The sequence below is a fragment of the Hesperophylax consimilis genome, chromosome 14 (genome assembly GCF_061612785.1).
Source record: "Hesperophylax consimilis isolate HC1 chromosome 14, BYU_Hcon_1.0, whole genome shotgun sequence".
In the NCBI taxonomy this organism is placed as follows: domain Eukaryota; kingdom Metazoa; phylum Arthropoda; class Insecta; order Trichoptera; family Limnephilidae; genus Hesperophylax; species Hesperophylax consimilis.
The window spans coordinates 12,367,396-12,390,820 of record NC_142849.1 but is presented as its reverse complement, the minus strand read 5'-3'; the positions used below and the strand labels follow the sequence as shown (position 1 = coordinate 12,390,820).

At 33.5% G+C, this 23,425-nt stretch overlaps 1 protein-coding gene across 1 annotated transcript; it reads right to left on the bottom strand.

The window, feature by feature from the left end:
* Positions 1-48: 48 nt before the first annotated feature.
* MED4 (mediator complex subunit 4) lies at positions 49-19,593 on the bottom strand. The gene is made up of 6 exons (XM_089639230.1): positions 19,414-19,593; positions 19,036-19,216; positions 18,751-18,902; positions 11,580-11,752; positions 845-1,042; positions 49-438 (listed from the first exon to the last, which is right to left on the bottom strand). The coding sequence occupies exons 1-5, from the start codon at positions 19,479-19,481 to the stop codon at positions 855-857; spliced, it is 762 nt and encodes a 253-aa protein (XP_089495356.1). The 5' UTR covers positions 19,482-19,593; the 3' UTR covers positions 49-438; positions 845-854.
* Positions 19,594-23,425: the final 3,832 nt, after the last annotated feature.

The window sequence follows — 23,425 nt, the reverse complement described above, 5'->3', positions numbered from 1 at the left end:
GAAAGAGTACTTTATAATATAGTTTGAAAGAGTTATACACATAGACAAGAAAAAAGTTCAAAATAAAAGAGGTTATACTGCAGAATTTTTTTTTATCACAATCAATGACAATTAATCTAAAACATTATAACAGTAAAATTTCACTAAAAAATAAATGGATTAATTAAATGATAAATGAGTTCACGTGTAAATAGCAATGTTCCAACTATCACTATCACTGAATGATAACCTAAATTATAATAAGTTCCTTTATCGAAGCATTGTGAAGCGCACTAATTCCTTTATATCACAAAATGGGACCCTTCTTCCTGCGCTGCTGATAAGCATTGATTAATCTCACTAAATGTTGAGAACATCTCTCACGGTCATATTTCTGGATGCGATTCTTTTATTTCTTGATCAGAATTGGACGTGAAACCTGACAGAAACACTGTGTACCTGGAACAATAAAAAGTATATTTTGAAAATTGTACAGAAAAATACGAATAATAAGTATTTAGAAAATAAATATCAATTGGGAATGCTTGTTTTATCCGTATTTAAATGGAAGGTACTTTCTGAAGAAGTTTGTCATTGATTACTTCAGTACTGGTGCACAGTGACATTTAAAGAAATGCTCAATGTGAAAACAGGTTGGTTTTACAGCTCGTTCTTGTGCTCAACAGCTCTGTGTTTCCTCTCTACTACAACATGAGTTTTCATTGATCCTCTGATAAATTTCCCCAAAAAGATTGTCAACACAGCATCCCCAAAGATAACATAGACCCTGAGGGTAAACTGAGTGCATTCTGTGTGGAGTTAACATAGAAATACAAATTGTTAGCAGCTCTTTCAGCTAGCATACCTGTACATGTCTACTGGGAGTCACTGCTAGAACTGGAGCTGGAGTCAGTGGACATGACCCCTACGTCCTCCTGGGGCCCGTCCTTGGGGCGCGCCTGGCCCGTCTCCAGGGGCACCGTGGCGCCCCCGCCCACGGCCAGGTGCAGCTCTCCACTGGGGTGCCAGGCAAACTGGTTAGCAGCTGACGCTGGCACTTCCGCTGGAATAGAAAAAGGATTCATTTTATAAGTTCTTGTTTAATTTAAATTATTTATTATAGTTAAATATGAATATTTCACTTTTTAACTAACTGTATAAATACAAGCTGTACAAAATTAATACACATAACAATAATAATTTTACATAATGTAACAATATTTTTTTATTAATTTATTTATTAACGGACCTTATCCAATTACAGCACATTACATATTACACAGAGAAAGAAGAAATGTTACAATATACAGGGTGTCCGGAAACTCGTAGTACAAGCGGGAAACTGGTGAATCTACATCACATTTGGAGTCGATTTTGTAGTATATTTTTTTTTTATTTGAGCTTTCGTTATCGAGTAAATCGAGTTTGAAGTTGATTTTTTTTTTTTTTTTTTTTAATCAAATTCTTATAAATTATTACTGAAGATCAAAGTACCCAACTAATTAAAACTATTTGAAAGTAAAACAAATGAAGAAACTCGGATTTGAAGCATTATTTTGAAATCACCCTTCATTTAACCCGGTGTAATCATAAAATATTTCTGCTCTGCAGGGTTAAAACATCTGTTATTCAACCCTAAACACCAGAAAAAACTTTAACCCTAAAATAGCCGAAAAATATTTTTTTTTGGTTTTTTTTTTTTTTTGAAAATGCTCAAATCAAAAAACTTTATGTTTTTTTGGGTTCCCCATGTGGTGTAGATTCTCCAGTTTCCCGCTTGTACTACGAGTTTCCGGACACCGTGTATAGAGCGCCCTTGAGGAGATTTTTCACAAAAACGGCGCTATATAAATTATCCAATTATTATTAGTATAGGATACTTAAAAAATTACAGCTATGACAAAAATAGGGCATAGAAACAATAAAGATAATGTAAAGTCAAGAGAGGAACAATTTTGTTCACTTATCTTAAGATTGAACAGTTTTTTTAATTTAAATTCTATGCTTCTTTTACCACTTTCAGCCGTTACTGTATTAGGGTACAATTTATTATGTTGTCTTGTATAGTGTTTGTGCACTTGTTAAAACTTATAAATCCATTTTGTATTTTGTAGATTAACCCTTAGCACTTGAGTGCCACCATAAGGGCGGCATACGTGGTTTGCCGTATTACTTGAGTGCCGCCATAGGGGCTGCCTGCGTGGTTTGCCGTATTACTTGAGTGCCGCCATAGGGGCTGCCTGCGTGGTTTGCCGTATTACTTGAGTGCCGCCATAGGGGCTGCCTGCGTGGTTTGCCGTATAACTTGAGTGCCGCCATAGGGGCTGCCTGCGTGGTTTGCCGTATTACTTGAGTGCCGCCATAGGGGCTGCCTGCGTGGTTTGCCGTATTACTTGAGTGCCGCCGCTATCGTGGCAAGAAAATAAAGTCTTATTCTTCATTATTTTTGACATATTGTTTTTTTTTACTTTTCAATATAATTTAACCAAAATCATATTAGTACAATTAAATAGTAATAAGTTACGGAATTTGATTGAGAAACGAGTGATACGTCATTAAAATCCAATATATCGTTTTAGTATCAGAGTTATTCTGCACGTAAATATATATTATTTATTTATGTATTTAACGCCCAGAGGGCTTTTACATGTAGGTGGTACAATTTTGAAATATAAAAAAGAAATAATAAATACATACAAGAGAAATAAAAATTTTAAAAAAAAAAACAAGAAAAAGAACAAGAACATAAATTAAAAAATACAGCGATTGACTGTTTTACGAAAATACAACTTCTATTTAGGAATAGTGTTAAAATAATTCTTATACGTGATCCACTAAATAAATAAAATAAAAATTCGCAAAGTTAATATTAAATATATCGACATCACCTAAGTATTGGTTTCCCATAGTGTGAAACCGTTGTATTGGGGAGTTTGCAATGTAATTGCGCTTATGTGTGTTGCAGTGGGATAGTGTATTTTGTCGTCTTGTTATTGTAGGTATTTGTACATAAGTTTATGAGTTGCAGAAGTTCGCAACAGTCGAATTTAGAGTTTAGAATTTTGAATAAAAAAGTTGTCATTTATTCTACGCCTGTCTTCCAATGTGTGTATTTTTAGAGTATTTAATAAGAAATGATATTGAAAGTCTTCTAGTGGGATATTTAATTTCAAATTTACAAAACGTAGGAATTTTTTTTGTATTCGCTCAATGAGACCAAACTACTGAGTTGTATTCAATTATGCTTCTAACTAGAGATATGTATAAAAGTTTAATGGCTTGTATGGAGTTAAAGTTTTTAGTTGTTCTTAATATGAAGCCTAGTGTTTTTATGTCATTGTTCACAATAGGGAATTCTCTTCACACCAAAAAATCACTTATTATTAATTATTCACACGTAGAAACACTTCAGACACAAGAATACATAGTTTTTATAATTTTCAAAAATCATTTATTAAAGTTATAATGACTTTAAAAACAGGCGCGAACGAAATATTTCAATGCAGCTAAAAACGCCCGGTGATTGATCAAGCGTTCAAGGGCGAACGATGACGTCACTGTTGACCGGCCCGAGTAGATCCTGCAAACCGATGGCGGCGGCAGCGGCAAAGGTGTGACGTAGCACTTGTGACGTAGCGGTCAAAATGGCGCATGACCGTTTTCAGAGCCGAAATAGCACGCAATTTTTAAAACAGCTACAAAAAATTGAAAATGCATTTAAAAAAAAAGAAAAAAAAAGAGGCACATAATAAAATAATTATCTTTATTGAAATAAATTATTTACAAAATGCACGAGAATTCCCTATTTGGTGGATATGATTGGCGAAACTTAGTTTTTCATCCAAAATAATTCTGAGATCTCTCATTTTCGTGACTATTTTCTAAAACTGTATTGTTAATGGAATATTCAAATAAAACAGGATTTTTATTTCTGCAGAAGGTGGAGGTTTTCCATTTTTCTACATTTAAAAGTAGATTATTTTGTACGCACCAATCTTAAAAACTTACTAATATTTTACTGTAGTGTTTGGCAGTGATTTACATCAGTTATTTTTTTGTATAGCTTGATTTCATCAGCAAAGACCAATAACTCGACATCGTCGAAGCAATTTCTTATATCGTTAGTGAAAATGAGGAACAAAACCGGACCAATGTTTGATAAATAGCTAGTAAACCATTTTAGCATGTTATCTCTTATTCCTAGGGTAAATAGTTTTCGGGTTAGTAGTTTATGGGATACTTGGTCGAATGCCTTCGAAAAGTCTGTATATATATATATACGACGGCCGGCATAGTCCAGTGGTAACGCATTGGACTGCCATTCCGAAGGTCGCGGGTTCGAACCCGGCGTGCGCAAATAAATTTTATTTGATTAATTTGTGTTATTTCACAATTAATTAATTAAAATAATATATAGTATATTTGCGGCACGTTCCAGAGTGGAAGATACTACCAGTATCGCCCTGGTGTAAGACCACCATTCAGAATTGAAACGTTGCTCCAAATGGCTTTAGCCGTGTTTAGTGACTAGATCTGAATAGCCAGGTACTTCCCCACCTTCCTCTTTCCCTTCCCCACTTACCTTCAGCCTCACAACATCCCCCAATTGGGGATGCCATAGTCTCACTGGCTCCAGACGGGAGCAGTTGGGACTCTTGTGAGGTATTCTCTAAAAAAAAAAAAAAAAATATATATATATTTTTTTTTTTTTTATAAAGAAACACAAACATTCCCGGGTTACGAATAACCCAACAATGTTTGAAAATCTCCTACTACCACCACAGAAAGCCGAAAATGTTGCTTGTGTTGTGATGGAGGACTTAGCCAGCCGAGGAATCGAACACGCGACGCTCGGGTGAGACCCAAGCGCTATGCCCACTCAACCACTGACCGGTCGCAGTAATTTGATTAATTATTGATTATCTGCAGTCGATTTGTTTATTTTTTGCAAAAGATTCTAATATAAAGTTTTGAAATATTGTTAAGTTAGTTGCAGTTGGTCTAACTTTTATAAAGCCGTGTTGTTTTTGGTCAATTAGTTTTATTAATTTGGGATAGATTTCATCAAGGACCAGTGATTCAAAAAGCTTAGGAAGTACTGACTGTATACAAATGGGGCGATAATTGACATCAGTGTAGTCTCCTTTTTTGAGGATAGATATAATTTTTTTTTTTTTTTTTTCTTTATTCATGAAATATTAATGTGTACAGTTTTTACATGCTTTTCGACTACCACACTAGACACACGCCCGTATTATGGTAGTCGAAAATGAAGCTCGATTTCCAGCGGTTTGGAAAATATCCAAGGAACAATAGTCGGTTGAATAGTACTGTACGTGTTTTAGTGATTTGTTTTTGGGGTATTATGCCGTGTTGCGCTACCTCCTTCTTTAGCCAACATTTCGGACAGCATTGCAGTGTCCATCATCAGGGCAGATGTGTAATTTTACACATCTGCCCTGTACGTGGTTTAGATAATGCATTGGAGCATTTTTTAAGGAATATTGGTGGAATGTTGTCTGGGCCAGCAGATTTGTCAGTGTCTAAGGAAAGTAATTTCTGTTCGCAAGATTTTTGTGTGATATGGGAATTTGTTACATGTGTGGTATTACTAAATTTGTATTTGGGTATTTTATCATTTGGGGTTTCATCATCGTATACCTTTTTGAAGAAGTCTGAAAAAAGGTTTACAATGTCATGTGTATTGTTTGCACTGATTCCATTCATTTGCATTATTCGTGGGTAATTCATGTTTTCATTGTTTATTTTTATAAGAAATTTCCAGAGGTTTTTGGATTTGAAGACATTATCCTATTATATTATCCTCGATGGTAGTTATGTACATTTTGTAGCATTGTTTGGAAAGATCTTAACATTTTTTCGTAGTTTCCCTAAAGTTTATATAATCAGCTATGAATTTGCTTTGTTTGAATTTTTTGTGTTGACTTTTTTTTTGCTGAAGAGCGAACCAAACTCAAACACACCTGCGGCAATAAATGACTTAATCAGTAAACTTAGAAGCAGCATTGATGGTGGAAATTATATTTTATCTATACTAATTGACCTTCAAAAAGCCTTCGATACAGTAAGCCATGACATACTTCTCAAGAAACTCGAGAAAATTGGTGTAGTTGGTCCTGCTTTTAATCTATTCAAATCATATCTTAGCAACAGAAAGCAATTCGTTAGCATCAATAATCAAAATAGCAACCACCTACCAATAAACTACGGAGTTCCGCAAGGATCCATACTAGGACCACTTCTGTTCCAAATTTATATAAATGATATCTCCCAATTAGATTTAAACGGTGATATTTTTTTATATGCAGATGATACTGCAATTTTCTACTGGGGTAAAGATTTAAACATCTTACTAGAAAATGCACAGAGTGACTTAGACAAAATTAACAGTTGGCTCCAATCAAATATATTAACAATGAATGTTAAAAAAACAGGATACATGATTTTAAGCTCAACTCGTAAAATAATTCCTCCTCATGTACCCTTAAAAATTGAAAATAACAACCTGCAAATCCTGATACAGGAGAAATATCTTGGACTGTGCATTGATAAACACCTAACTTTTAAACAGCATATTCAAGATATTAAAGATAAAATCACCCCCTTAATTAGCGTATTCAGCCGGATATCATATCTGTTACCAAATAAAATTAAAAAAGGTCTATATTATAGCCTCGTACACTCACATTTAAACTACTTGGTTGAAATCTGGGGAAATACATGCGAAACATATATAAACGAACTACAGGTAACACAAAACAAAGTAATCAAAAAGCTATTTCACTTCAAACCTAGAACATCAACAAAAAAATTATATATTGAAACAAAACTATTAAAATTTTAAAAAATTATATGAATATAATACATGTCTCCTTATTTACAAAATAAATAATAAACTCATACATACAAATACAGAACTCATTAAAACGTCCCAAGTACACACACACTTTACACGCCAACACGATAAAATACATTTAAACACAATATATACTCATTATGGCAAGCAAGAGGGAAGCAACATATATAATTGCCTCCCAGACGAAATAAAAAATAAAAAAATTATGGTACATTTAAAAAAAATTTGTTCAGTTTTATGCTCAATCAACAAAACAATGAAAGTGAATAATATCGGTGTATAATATATTTGTGTGTAATATATATGTTATTTCTAGTTAAATAAGTGAAAATGTAATTTTCTTTTATCTAGAATAAAAAAAAAATAAAAAAAACTGGGTAGGTATAGTTTTTCAGTGTGTAAAAAGGTACATAGGATTCAATAGTGTTAGAAAATGGTGATTGTAGGTAGGTAGTAGCGGATCATTAGATATTTTTGAAGTATTTGATAGTACGAAATCTAGTAAGCGATTCTTATTGTTATAAATAAAATTGTGCTGGTACAGGTTTAAAAATTTTGATGTGTCCAAGATTTCTCGTACCCGGTCATTTTCGCTTTCATTTGTGATGTAGCCGCTGTCGTTGGATTCCCATTTTAGGCTTGGAAGGTTATAGTCTCCAAGAATAACAAGTTTTGAGTTTGGGTATTTTGACAAGAGGTTTTCAACGTCTTCACAATGGTTTCTATATTTTTGTATATCGGAGAGTGATGGTAGGTAGGTGGTTCCAATAATAAGTTTTTCCAGTCCAGTAGAGATTTGCACAAATAAATGTTCAATGTTGTTTTTTTTTTGTTTTTGTAACTTCCTAGGTGAGTACTTTCGTTTAATTACTATTAAAACACCTCCACCTTTCGACTTCGAACTTGATCTGGCATTTCTGTCACAACGAAAAATTTTGTAGTTAGTGAGTCCAAGTTCAGATGATTTTATTGCAGGGTCAAGCCAGGTTTCCATAAGTGCATATACATCATGATGATGGGATGGAAGAGCTGCGTGTAGATCATCTAGTTTTGTAGTATATTTTCAGTTTCGTTATACTCGGTTTTTTGGATGGATGTTTTAGGTGAGGAATTTATTTACTTTATAGTTATGTCCGTTTCTCCATTAGCTTTTTGTTTTTCAAGTTCTGTTCGAAAGTCCATTAGGTGCTTTTGCTGTGCCAGGGTTGAGTCAGAGTAAATGCGTACATTATTCTTTGAGATGTTTTTTCCATGTAGTATTATAGCTGTCTGGGAGTCTTCAAACTGGATTTTAATTGCTCTTGGTTTGTTATTGTTATTTTTACCAAATCGTAAATTTTTACTGGAAATTATTTCCGTTACTGCAGTTTGGTCATCCAAGATTTTGTCAGTAACTGTTACCTTTCCACTTGCAGGTACATCAAACAAAATAATGTTTTTCAACCTCTCCGTAATTTCATTCATTTCGTGGATTACTCACAGATATTAATGTTGTTTGGAGATGGAATATTTTATTGAACATCTTTATATGCCCGCAGTTCACCTTCCAAGATACTTATATGCCCGCAGTTCACCTTCCAAGATACCAAATTTGGCAGCTACCGCTGCTGACATGCTGCCAATTTCTGCTAAGATTTCGCATACTATCGGCGCATTTTCAGCTATTTGGTCCTTGTTATTTCCAGGGTCAAAAAGTACCTTGTTTATGGCGTTGACTGCCTTTTCTGCATTAGAGATAAACAATTGGACATCCATATTATTTATTTATTTTTTGTTATATAAATAATTAAACTTTATTTTAGAGCCACTGGTTTAACTTCACTGACTCAAGTTTCAGATAGGTAGTTTGTATAGGTACTATTTGTATAGGTGTATTTAATTTTTCTGTTTTCGATCTGTTGGCATTGGGAAACTAAAAACTGCAGTTCTTCTTCTTCTTCTTCGATGGCGCTACAGCCCATATCGAGCTTTGGCCTCCTGCAACAGTCGCCTCCAACTCCTCCTGTCCTCAGCGGCTGACTTCCAGTTTGTCACCTGGAGAAGCTGTGCTGCATCCCCTCTTACCTCATCTTCCCACCTCAGTCTGGGTCTTCCCACTTTTCTCTTTCCACCTGGGTGACCAGTCAGAATTCTTTTTGGGACGCGTGTATCCGGCATTCTCTGTACATGACCAGCCCATCTCAGCCTGAGGAGTCTCATGTGTGCAGAGATGCTAGGGGCCTTATATATATCGTACAATTCTCTATTGTGCCGGATACGCCACTGTTCGTCCTCTTTCACCGGTCCACATATTCTTCTCAGCACCTTTCTTTCAAAAGTATCCAGCATTTCAGCCATCTTTACTGTCAGTGTCAGCGCCTCACATCCATATGCCAATACAGTTCTTACAATGGTCTTATATATGGTTATTTTGGTTTTTCTGTGGACACTACGTGACTTAAACACTGGCACCAAAGAGAAGTATGTTTTGTAAAAACTGCAGTTATTACACTTTATTTTACTAAATTTAGCACTTTTTATTAATATTATGTGTTGTTTTAGTGTTCAGATTTACTGTAAGAATGTTATTTTTATTATTTAGACTGGAAAAGAATTGTCGACATTAGCACTGTCAAAGAGTATTGTTGAATAATGTATCTGTGAAAGAATTAGTTGTGTGTAAAGTCGTACAGACTGCTGAATGGTATGCTAAGTATTCACGCATATTCTTATGCATAAATTCAAGCGTAAGTCAACGTGTGTACCATCCTGCTTGAATCATTTTTGACAGCTGCAATGCAAAATGAATGAAACGAAAAAGATTCAAGGTTTATAACTCTAGATGCGGCATTTTGCTGCCGTGACAAGTTGGTGCATGTAGACGCGCTTCGTTCATTTCATTCGCTGTATTGATTATTATTGATATTGATATTTTATACTGAATAAAAATATATATATATATCGTTGAATTGGTCATAAAATTCAAAGGTTAAATTGCATTTATTACGAATAACCCTAATAAACAATAATTTAACAAGGAATATAAATTTACGTTCTGGCAGATGCAGAGACAGGATTTATTTGCTCTATTCAGCCGTATTATGGCAATATTACATCAGCTGATCTACCATTACCAGAATTACCTGAACAGAAGGACATCACGTATTTACAGATAGGTATTATACTAGCATACCGCTTGCCGAAGAATTGATGAAATTGAAATGCCATTTCACTGGCACAGTAATGACAAACAGAAAAAAATTGCCACCTGGAATAAAAAAACCTAAATTTATCCGGAACAAGAAAACAATTGCATTCAAGAAGGATAAAATTTTAGTAGTCGCATTGATGGTGGTTACTTTTTAACTTAGGACAATCCAGAGAATACTGCGTGGAGGTTCAAGATAAATATCCGAAAGCCACTGGTTGCAATAAACTATATGAATAATATGAGTGGAGTTGACCGGGCCAATCACTATGCATCGACTTATTTTATCATAAACTCTTATATACTTTATAAAGTTTCTACATAAAAAAAAACAATTAAAAAACATTTGAAATTTGTAAAATTATTGATCGATCAATAAGTAGGAGATTATCGAGGAGGTTCTCAATTTGGACCACGCTCTGCTACTCTCCCTACAAAAGACCGACTTATAAATAAATTGCACATTCTACGTTCTGGAAACTGAGGACTGTGCAGTTTGCAGCAAAAATTCACGGTGGAAGAAAAGAAACACGATTGTATTGCAAAACCTGCAAAAGTAAACCTGGACTTCACATTGGAGATTGTTATGTAAAATTATACATCGAAAAATTTCTAATAATCAATTGTTGTGTCCATTTTATATCTTACATACCTTATTATTTTTTTTAATGATAAACTAATGTTTATAAGACAAGGTTTTTATGCATAGCACAAAGGACAACAAATTATTATAAGCATTAATTACTCGCCTGAAATAAATTCATCCCGAGTAAAAATAAATTCCCATCGGCGGCATTTATTTTTACTCGGGAGATATTTTCAATTTGTATGGATATTTCAGGCGAGTAATTAATGCTTATAATAATTAGTTGTCTTACATACCTCTTTTACTAAAACAAAACGAAAAATAAATAATAAAATAAAAAAAAGTATTTTTATTTTTTTAAATTTTTGTATTTGAATTCAAATGATTTATTTTTCTTAAAAATTGCTTCCATTTGGCGGATACCAAAAATCTTTCGAGTGCAAAGTGTTGTATTTTGTTTTTTTCAGTAAGTTCATTTCTTGGTATAGTTTTTTGTGGTTCCATGAAAACTCCTCAAAATGACAATTCAACACACCTTTCAAAGGTGAAATAAAGTTATAAAAAATAATGAAACAAAAACTAGGTTAAATAGTTACATATCCAAACTATTTAAAATAGTTTTTTTAAAACTAGTTATCTAGTTACATATGTAACCTATTTAATCTAGTTTTTGTTTCATGACTTCATAACTTTATATGTAACACTTTTTATAGGTCACCGTTTTGTGTGGGGTATCTGGGGTATAATTGAAGAGTTTATTTTGTAATAATTGTAAATCGTTTAAGTATGTGTGTCTTTCCCTATATTTCTATTAACCAGGAGACATTGTCAATCATCCAATGACAACCCTGGTGAAGTTTGACAAAGGGACTGAGGTACTGTCAATGGAATAATATTAAAGATAGCATGTTGGACTCTGACACAAATACATTTAGTGAAAGAATAATTACCTCCAGTGGTGATTCTGTGCAGATCACTGAGCGAGGGAGCGTGTCCATTGAGGGGCAAATCACACATCCTCCCCAGCAGCCCCAGTCGCATCTCTATGTCAGTGGGGTAAGGCCGGCGGGGGTCGCCCGGTGCCCAAGACAGCGGGGCGCAGATGGCGTTTGATGCGCTGATTCTGGAATTCCACATTAACACATTTTCATTTGCAATATTCAAAGTATATGAATGCAGTTTACAACAAAAGCAAATGTATTACCTGTTAATTATTGGTTTATTTAAACAGGAAATAATTTTTTAATCATTGAAGAAGATAATACAACTCTCAGTGAAAATGTGAAACAAAACACAGAAAATAAAAAAAATGTAAAGTAACAGGGACTTGAACCCAGATCCTTTAGTCTTACCGGGACTGGCGTCTCTTCCAATTTAGCTATTGCCATCTGCCAGTCTCGCAGGATTAAAAACTTTAAAATAGAATTAAAAAAACAGTAAATAAAATTAAATTCAGTCATTTTCATCATTCTCACATCCATTTTTTAATTACTAACACTGCCTTCTTCAATTATTGCTCATATTGGCGTGATTAAATTTATAGATAAAATAATAAACAACCTATTACCAAAATACTTCAAACAAAATTATATACGACAAGGACATTCACAGACATAACACAAGGACGTGCAAAGAAATTAGGCTATAAAAAAAAGTCAAAGCCAATACACAAAACAGTTTACTATACAAAGGAATGCAATATTATAATGCTCTGCTGGAAAATATAAAGTCTGCACCATTGATAGATTCAAGTATGGATTGTAGGAGCCAGTGGCGTAGCTAGGTAACCAAGGGCCCTGGGGCAAATTAAAAAATGGGGCCCCACTGCTATGTAAACTGATTAGGTTTTACCAAATAAAAATATAAAATATACAAACACTTTAAAAATGCTAAGCTACTTAAGCTCTTTTTTGTGCACTGCATACTGCAGGGCAGGTAATAAAAATATTAAACAGTAACAACATAAATTACAATTAATACTTGGTGTAGGTTTGGCTAATAAAAAAAAATAGAGAAGATTAAAGGTCGGGCCTACCAACTGACTAAATAACAATTATATTTAAAAAAATTTCCTAGCTTTAGTTTTCGCAAAAGTATCAATGACTTCGTTTAAATCCAGGCTTGATGCGGTTTTGTTTTCAATTGCTATTAGCGATAAACGTGTTTGGCCCATCTTATTTCTTAAACAATTTTTTATTATTTTTAATTTGCTAAATGATCTTTCAGCTGCTGCAGAAGTGACAGGAATTGTAAAGAATAATAATATTGCTGTAAATACTTCCGTTAGGTCGCATTCTAGCACTCCATATTAGCTCATTATTTCCTTACATAATTGGTGAACAGTCCATGCTTGAGTTAGTTTAGGTAAAACTAGATGGTAAATATTAATAAATTGAAGTGAAAAACTAGGGCCTATTATATCTGAATATTTTCTTTAGAATTCGTCGCACTTTTGTAATAAAGTTGCTTCATCAACATGTAATAAAAATGTTGGTGTTAGAAAATCGAATATATGACAGACTGCACTCATACCAATAAAACGTGCATCTAATTGAGATATTACTGTGTCTAGTACATTATTGAAAAATCTCAATTTTAAATATTTTTTCACGGTTTGGAAATCGGTGATCAGCAGCTAATTCATCAAAATGTTTTAAACTTTTCTTTGCCTTTTTTCTTGAAAATGGGTATCAATACCATATTTTCTTGCAGTTTCACTGGCTTTGCACTTGAATAATTCGAAATCATTTCTATAAATTTGCAACTTTGCTTTGGTCTCTGCTAAAACTTTACTCGCCTTTCTCAAATTGATGTCGCATTTTTGTAAAGTTTTGGATGCATAATTGATGTCGTTCAATACACTGTGCATGAATTCGCAAAGCAACACGAACTCGAAATTTAGCTTTTTTTTTAATACTCTCTGCTTCACTACGCTCATCTTTATAAGGACTCTTTAGAACTATTTCTGATAATGCTTTGATAATATCAAAATAATGAAGTTTTATTGCAGGTATCGTATTGACCCTACTGGACCATCTAGTCGGATTTCGTTTCTTTAGAGTGGTGTCCGATTCGCCAGTGAATTTTGACAGTAGATCCCAACGTTTGATGCTGTTTCCTGAATTTAGGGGAATTCCCTAGGCATAACTTTTGAATTTCTCTCAACTGGGTTGTCATGATTAAAGTGGGGTTGCAACTGCAAGTTGCAACCTGTCATATTTATTTTGAAAATGGGAGAAATTTCCAAAAGTTCAGTTCGATCGAGATTTCTGGTAAGGATTCGAGGGCCCCCTGAACTTGAGGGCCCCGGGGCACTGCCCCGCGTAGCCCCTAGGTAGCTACGCCGCTGGTAGGAGCCATAAATTAATTAAAAAAAAACTTAATAATGTATTTATGTAAGTTATAATAAATTAGACATGTGTAAACTTGGTCAAAATAGTAACATAAAGATAGTTGCCAGTAAAAATGTGCGGTGAAAAAAATGAAGTCAATGTTAGTAGTTCTTATTCGAAGTATGATACAGTTAAAAATGACCGAGGGGAATAGGGTCCCATTAGCTCAGTTGGTAGAGCACTGTCCCGGAAAGACAAGGGTCCTGGGTTCGAGTCCCAGATGTGACCGTTTCCTTTTCTGATTTTTCTGTTTCAGATTTTCGTTTAGAAATCACTAATATTGTCTTCAATGTTTAAAATATTTTTGGCTGCCATTTTGTTTTGGTGCGATTGAAAAGTTCTTACAGAATATACATCTAGAACAGTGTTCCGCAAACTTTTTATGTTCACGGTACACCTAACTATAATCAAGAAATTTTAACGGTACACCAAAGAAAAAAAAACAAGGTAAATTTTGGATAGGATTGGCTAGGCTTATTACGAATAACGGCGAACTTTGAGGTTAAACTACGAAAACTGCATGTCATCATAATTTTAAAAAACATCCCAGGTTTTGAATGGTTTGTTTGGCAAAGCAGGGTTTGTCTAGCCAGGTTTGTGTAATTATGATTGATATTTATCACATAACAGTGACAGAATGATCGCGAACTGTCACCGAATCGGTTCGAGAAGTGAATTTTAATTTTACGCAATTGATAATTAAAATGCATCTTTTTCCGCCGCCACCAAGCCAAAAAGTTTCCTTTTATAGTAATTACGGCATATCTAAAGTTTTTTTCTAAAAATTATTCGTAATAAGCGTGGCCACTCCGAACCAAAATTTACCAAAAACAATATTTTATTAATATTTATTATTAAAATCAATATAACATGAAAAGATGTTTAATGCGAAATGTGAGCCTGTTTAACTGAACATAGACGATCAAAATTTGGAACAATCGTTGATAACGCTGCTCGCATCTCTTCGTCGATCGTCCTCAGGCGTTCTCTTTATTTTGACTTTATCGTTGTGAGAGTTGAAAACCCCAATTCGCATAAATAGGTCGTGGCAAATGGTAATAGAATTGCAATAGCTCGCTTTGACAGCAGTGGATAGTTATTTTTTACGTGGAGCCAAAAATGTGCTAACTCTGTTTCAGAAAATTTTAATTTTAGTGTCCGATCAGTTTTAAGCTCCATGAATTCTTCCTGCTCGTTTATTGGTAAATGTCCAAGGGAAATGCTTTCCGAAAATGGATTTCTTACCCAGTCCATAGGTTGCAGGTCACACTTAGGAAAATATGAGTTCATTTTTTCTGCTAACAGCTCCAAGGGTTTCACTATCAAAGCCACCTCCGGCCGCCGCGCCGCACAGAAAAGTAAAGACCGATTTACAGAGCACTTTGTGAGAAGTGACGCGGGACTCGCGGCACACTTACAAATGGCCACGGCACACCAGTGTGCCGCGGAGCACACTTTGCGGAACACTGATCTAGAAGATGTCTGACATATATTTATCCGATTTTATTTTTAAGGGACATCTATTGACAAAAATATAAAACACGGTAAAGTTGTCGAATTCCGCTTCACGCACTTGCAAAAAACAACACTTGATTTGAACTTAATTACTAATGAAAACAACTATTTAAGTTAGAGGAGATGAAAACATGCACAAAATAGGTTTTTAGGTTGTTAGTTTGGGTTATTTTAATAATTTATGCGTATTTCCTAACCTACGAACATTGACCGTCGATCTGTCAAAACACATTAAATTTTGTATTTTGCGAAAAAATTTAATTTCATTGCTTCTTTTACTATCTCCCCCGACACAAATAGTTGTTTCTTTTAGTAAGTATTTATTTATTTTACGCCTATTAAGGCTTTTATATACGTATATAACAATATTTAAGAAATTATACTCGTAAATAGTGCAGGAAATGACTGTTTAAAACACATATATAAATAAAAATATTGTTGAATTTGATCCACACAGTATGAAGGCATAAAATATTTTTAAAAAAAATCCAAAATAATTTTTTTCTTTCAGCCGATAAAATACTGTTACCCTCTCGGACAAAGACTATTATTTACTTTGTGTTCCTTTGCGATCTGTCAAAACGTGAAAATTTTTGTGATATTTATGAGTTTTGTTAAAAGCTTCATAACTCACGTTTTGGGAAACGTAGCCTCATTCTAAAAGATGTTTTGGAAAGATTATGAAATTCACTATCGTATTGTATTGTTATACGTAATTATTTGCGTTTCTAAATATACATTTTCTGAAAACGTCAAAAATATGTAAAAATCGCTGACCATTATTTCAAAGCTGTGAAAAATGTACTTTTTTCTGAGTATCATAAAGAAATAACACTTTATATATTGAAGAAATATAATTAAAAACTATTAGTCACCTCAAAATATTAACCGTCCAAACTAAAATATTTTTAATAAATTATTTAGAAACGCAATAAATTATGAACGAACAAGATGACAGATCCAATCGACTTAGATAATGCACGTCTACATTCCATAGATATTCTTGAATACAGACGCGTAGCGTTATTCATTATCGATACTCTGTTTTTTAAATCATGGCAATCCGTATACTAGTGATGGAAATAAATCGATTTTTGTAAAATCTCGCGCGTTTACGTGAAAAGACGTTCTAATGTCTTGACCGCTATTATCATATTTACGTCTTTTGACGTTCTAATGTTCTGAGTAGTTAACGTGCAACATACTGAAATACTGTCAATTTAAATAGCTTTATCAAAATATTCCCCTACTTGATGAAAAAAACTTCAATAAGGTATGCTTATATAATGAAATTGATGTACTAAATATATCAACAACATCGGAGTATTTGTTTCCTAGCTGTTGAATCCGTCGCATAGGAGTGTGATATTGGGACGTTGATACAGAATTGCTACAATAATATGGTAGGTACTGTCTTGTAACCGACCTGCTTGGAGTATGAAAAGAGATTACATATTATAAATCAGGGGTATCAAACATTGAATTAATGATTTTATACAAACAGGTTAAATCGGAAATGATTCTACGATCAGATTATTTTATTAAATTTAATGAACAAAGTACGTTATCATAATTTAGGCATTCCCTAGGAATACCCATTTTAAAATTTACATATAATTAAAGTATGTTGAAACAAACTGATTTTTTTTTTTTTGCGTATTAAGTGTGAGGCGGAATTTGACAAGTTTATCTAAAAACACAATAATATATATTTGCATGGGGGTGGAAAATAAAACAGCAAAAATTTATTTGCATGGGGGTGGAAAATAAAACAGCAAAAATTTAAGACATTCGAGAGAGGTTATGTCTAAAGCTGGATGTTGAACGGCTTATAAAGGAGAAAAAAGTGGATAATTCCTGAATTTATTCAATACTGTTAATTTAATACAATCTCTAGAAATTATTACTGTATTTTTTTTTTTTTCAAAAGACTTGACTTTAAACAAAGTGTTTTCCTTTTTTATTATTTAATTATTACTGTACTTCATTACATGTTCCTGTACTTCATTTTATTTAACTTAATTTCACTATATTTATATTTTTTGGGTAATCATTTACTTAATACTTTAATACGCATAAAAAAAAATCATTTGATTCAACTTAATGACAAAAAACTACAACTATTTGCATTTGCGATTTTGAAAAATATTGATTTTTAATATTATTTACGTAAATAATAATTAACGAGAAAATTTTCCATTCGACACATCATTTTGACAGAACACCGATATTAACATCGCGCATAATTTGTGTTTGTTTGTGTAATGGCAGTGTAGAAAACATGAAAGACATAATCGGCATAATAGACAATTATTCGAGATCGCTGGCCACGCACCCCTTAATTATTAGGCGACCAAATTTGGTCCCAAACATCATATGAATTTAGTTATTCTTAATATTTAAAGGTTTAATATGATTTTTTTTTAATAAAACGTTTTGATTTTAGGTTAGGTTGGGTTATTATAGGTTATTACAGGTTAGGTTAGGTTAGTTCGGATTTTATTATAGGATAGCTTAGGTTAGGTTAGGTTGGATTATTATAGATTAGGTTAGGTTAGGTTGGATTATTATAGGTTAGGTTAGGTAATTTACATATAAAAAAATTATAAAAAACCTTCCCTTAATACGTCAATTTTACAATATTTTTAATGCATCATTTAAAAAATATATTGTTCATTGTCTATGATATAAGAAACCGTTTTACCATAAAATTTTTAAAAACTTGAAACTTGAATCAGTTCTAAATAATTTTGCAACTGACTTGGTCGCTGAAAATAATAAAAATGTTGTCTGAATAGTGTGTGTTAGCTTTTTTCGTTTTTTCGTTTCTGGCTTCCGATTGTGTTTCATGTTTTTTATTGTTAGGTTGGCAGTGCCCTACACTACGTAAAAACAAACGCGAATTATGCCTGATGTTCATATCGGTGTTCTGTAAAAATGGTGGGTCGGCTGGCAAATTTTATCGTAAATTATTATTTACGTAAATAATATTAAATATCAATATTTTTCAAAATCATTAATGCAAAAAGTTGTTGTTTATTGTCATTAAGTTGATCAAATGATTTTTTGTTTATTTAAATGCGTATTAAAAACGGGAGAAGTAGGTAAATATTTACCATTTTTTGTAATACCTGCATCAACTGTAAAGCGGCCCTGAGGTGATATCTCACAAAAGCGGCGCTATACAAATTGTCTAATAAATATATATTGTTACCTGTGGGCAAATTTGATTAATTCTTCAGAGGGCACGGGCCTCTTCCTGGACTTGACAATGGAGGCGAGCTTCTGACGCGCCTGGTACAGCGCCGTGGCCAAGATCTGCTCCGCCTCCTTCAGCTGCCTCTGCAGCTGGCAGATGTCCTGATCCTACGATTATACCACATCATGTCAAACTTTAAAAGCCTCCACCAGCTGAATTAGAAATTCACTTATATAACTCTGCCAGTTGTTAAAAGCACCATTAGTGTTTCGTGTTAGTGGTACTAACATAATAACAAACCTGATTATCGACTTCCATTTTTAACCTATTCATCTTCTCATGTATTTTGGCCTGCTCGTCTGCTAGCTCCAATGTTTTAGTCAACTCTTCATTCTTACTCAGCAATAATTCTGTGATTTGGGTGTGTTCTGCGGCGGACATTTTCTGAGGTTTAGCTGCTATACTGTTTTCGATTATCTCCCTTAAAAATAATAAATATAACATTATTCTTACTATCTCCATTCATTGAGCGTAACAATAAAGAACATTATACGAACCAGGTATTCAGGAATTGATTAATCTTTCACTCCGAATCGGATAATCAATTATATTTGAAAAAACATGAGAAGAAAACGCAATAATGAAGCCTGGGTAAAAGTAATAAATTGTATCACTTACTTGGATATGAGTTCTATATCATCTATAAGGTTTAGTAACTGTTCCTTAGTGCTTAAATGAGAAGCCATCCTAATACGATTGTAAAGTTTTTGTTATTATTTATAAACAACCCGATAAGACCGCATCAATCGGCTTGCATCATATTTGATACAATTTTCAATCCATTTCAATGTGACAGAAAATCAGAAATGCTTAGAAACTAATAGAAACATCTCAGAAACAGAGCTTAGATATACCACTCAAACAGAAAAGCTACTATTGTCAGTGGTTTGTCTATGGCCTGAAGTCTTCACCACATTCCATTTTTACTCCAAATGGTTAATTTATGCTCCAAATCGTGGGCCGGAACGTAATAACCGTAATAGCAATCGGTTCCAATATAACCACTGTACTGAGACGGCAGTGATATAACTCATGTACTCATCCCATGAATTTTCAGAACAAATTTATTAATTATCGTAATAATTCATCACAGTAATGATTCAGAACAGCCATAAGGCTGAGGTCAAACGAACATAATTTTGTGACTTCTGAGTAGCGTTTTTTGAGTGGAGTAATTAACGAATTTACGCTGCATTCGGTTTCATATAATGGTATATTCGGTTTCATATAGATCCGGTTTGTGCCATACGGCGACATAAAATGAGTTTTCTGATGACCCACTCGAATAATTACGTGACTCAAAAACGCATCTTACAACTCAAAAAATTATGTTCGAACGTCAAGTCCATGTCAAGTCGTTAACTCAATGCATAAATATATGACTCAATGCCTACTCAGGATCAGGATTTGATTAAGAACCATCTTTATATTTCACAAAAATGACACAAAATTTTTTTAAAATTTTTTTTAAAGAAAGCAAGACAAAAATATATTACAGTAAATAATATAATAAAATACAGAAAAAAATAGAAAAGTTCCAATAAACTACTTAGTTTGTCGATGGCAACTTTTCACATAAAAAATATAAACAATTTGTTTTAAAAATATAAAAACATATACACAACAGTGATAGTATATACCAATAGTTTGTATTAGACTCCAATACCAACTATTTCTTTCAGCGAGCCAATTTTTCAACATAATATTTGATTGTTATTAAGTTTAATTTGTAGAACTCCATTTTATTTTATTTTTATTTTTTTATATATACAATAATATTATTATTGGGTTTATAAAAACAGTTTATTTTTAAACAAGTTCTGCTGTGTAATTATTATTACGCGTGACAGCTGTTTCGCCCTCTGAAGGCATTATCAAACTGTGGGTAGCCCACTTACAGAACCCCACTTACAAAGTCCTCAAAAAATGTGGTTTAGATATTGCCTTCCGCACAAATAACAACTTAGGATCATCTCTTAAAAACTCAAAAAGTAAGGTACTCAAATTACAAAATAGTGGCATTTATAAACTCCAGTGTGACGAATGCAACGCTGTTTATGTTGGACAAACGGGCCGGTCCTTTAACACTAGGTTCAAAGAACATATAAGATCTTTTAAAAATAATAATAAAATACAATCTCAATTTGCCAAACATCTCCTAGATGAAAATCACTCACTTAATGATAATAATAAACCAACTCCGTTACACGTACAAAATAAAGGCCGTAAACTGAATCTTTTAGAGCAGTTAGAAATTAACAAAAATTCTAATAATCCGAAAGCTATTCTAATTAATGAACAAACCAATATAATTCGTTCACCCCTACTAGATATCTTCAAACCTAGTGCAAATACGAGTGCACATTGAAGTATAATTTATACTATTAAAATAACCCTATGAGTCATCGTTTGGGAATAACTAACATTAAGACATTCAGTCAAATTTAAACATTACACTAATTGGGGAAACTTTACTAGGGTAATAACCATCAATAATTTCTAACATTTTTACACAGAAATCAATTAAGAAATCAGTAATTGAAATTAAAATACCTACCTAGAAATAATATAAATGTATCGTCTGTAAGTGGGCTACCCACAGTTTGATAATGCCTTCAGAGGGCGAAACAGCTGTCACGCGTAATAATAATTACACAGCAGAACTTGTTTAAAAATAAACTGTTTTTATAAACCCAATAATAATATTATTGTATATATAAAAAAAATATTTGTTTTTACATTTGTACTTTTTTTTTCAGCAGGTAACATATTTAAGCAACTAGGTATTATGTAGTCCAGTGTTCAATAAACCGAGTAGGCTTTTCTCTGAAATTGTATGACATTACAGCAGTTAATATTCGAAATAAACGTCGGTCCTACCCGATCGGCATGCATTTGGCAAGGTTGTAGGCGCGGTTGACTCCAGTCCCTGAAAAGGAAGGTACAGTCATCATTTTTTCCGCAGATATGTAAAATTGTTCCTATATTCGAAAAAATGAGACAAACACAACAACAAAAAGCACAATTTAAACGCTTATTTAATGGGCATAAAGAAATTGATATTATAACCGTGTAACCCCCACCCTCCCTTGTCCCACCCCACCACACCCTCTCTGAAGCTTTGTCCTCGTCTAATATGATTTCTCTCGCTTTATTTTAATATTAAATTTTATACATTATTAATATTTGTACCTAGACTAGTTTTCAATAATGCTGTCTTATAAACTTAACAAAGTGGTTAAAAACAAAATAACTTTTCATTTGATTAAAGTGTCAAGCCACAAAGTAAAAGCTTTCTTTGATAATTATATACTTACTATTTTATATAAATAATTTTGTAAATTCATTATACTTCTGCTCAATAGTAAATATGTGTACGTTTCCCGTTTTGGTTCAATTTGTAGTGTACAGAATTCAAAAAGTAAAAATGTGAAAATAAAAATCATTTTATGTTATTTATTAGTCCTGGTACGGTTTAGCAAAAATGTTGGTTTGGTGACGGCTTTGTATTCAAATTACAACAACACCTCGGTAACAAAATGAACGCTCTTCATTGGTTTGGGTTACGACTCGTACGCAAAGTTTACAACAAGTATTTTGTGACGCGGGCTGTCTAGGCTTTCCTATTGGCTGATGGAAGAGCAAACTACATAACGGGATTTGAGTGATCTGTTTTAGATTGTAGGGAACATGCATTTATATAGTCTAGGCTTTCTAAGCGAGGCGGCGGAATTCGAAGAGGAGTTGTATTGTGAAATTACTCCAACGTGGGCATGGTGGTCGAAAAATTCCTCAATGCATGTAACTAATAATTTCATTGAATAAAGAAACTTTAAAAAAAAACTCCAGAGGGCAAATCTAGTCTTATTACATCAATGGTCTCAACTAGGGCTGCCACCTCTCCGGGTTTGACCCGGAGCCTACGGGTTTGCATTTCGCATGTCCGGGCTACGGGTTTAACATCAATATCTCCGGGTCAGACCGGGCGGTGGTAGCGAATCGACAGGCGACCATCACGGCGCGGAGCGCGTAACTGTCTGACTGAGTGAATGCATGATGAATAATTTTACGGTGCCAAAATAATGAGAAACATAAAGTTTTTGAGGCCTTCTGATCAGGATCAAATAAAAAAAGAAGCCAATGAAGTTTACAGGAAAACTCTTGAATACATACAGAAATATTATGATTTTGAGGATTCTGTATTCAAAATCTTTTCCAAATTCGATCTAACAAGTGCAGTAAGTTACGAAAATACTGTGGAAGCTGTCGAATCACTTGGTTTGAAAAATGTCGACGAAGATAAACTAAGTATTTCCTCAGTTCGTATAATCTAGTGATTCAAAATTTGCGTGTTGATTTATTCAAAGTCACCTCAACCTTCACCCAACTGCCAAAAATAATTGGAATGTTTTTCAATCCCTATAAACAATGCTTTTGTTGAACGCGTCTCTTCTTTAATGGGAAATTTGTGGACAGACGAGCGAAACTGCTTGTCAGTGGACGTGGTGAAGGCAGAGTTAATTGTGAAGATTAATTACAATATGAATTGCCAAGTATTTTTGAAGTTTTTGAAGAAACCTGAGGAAGAAAAGGTGCTTAAACAATCCCTTCAGAATGAAAAATATTGTTT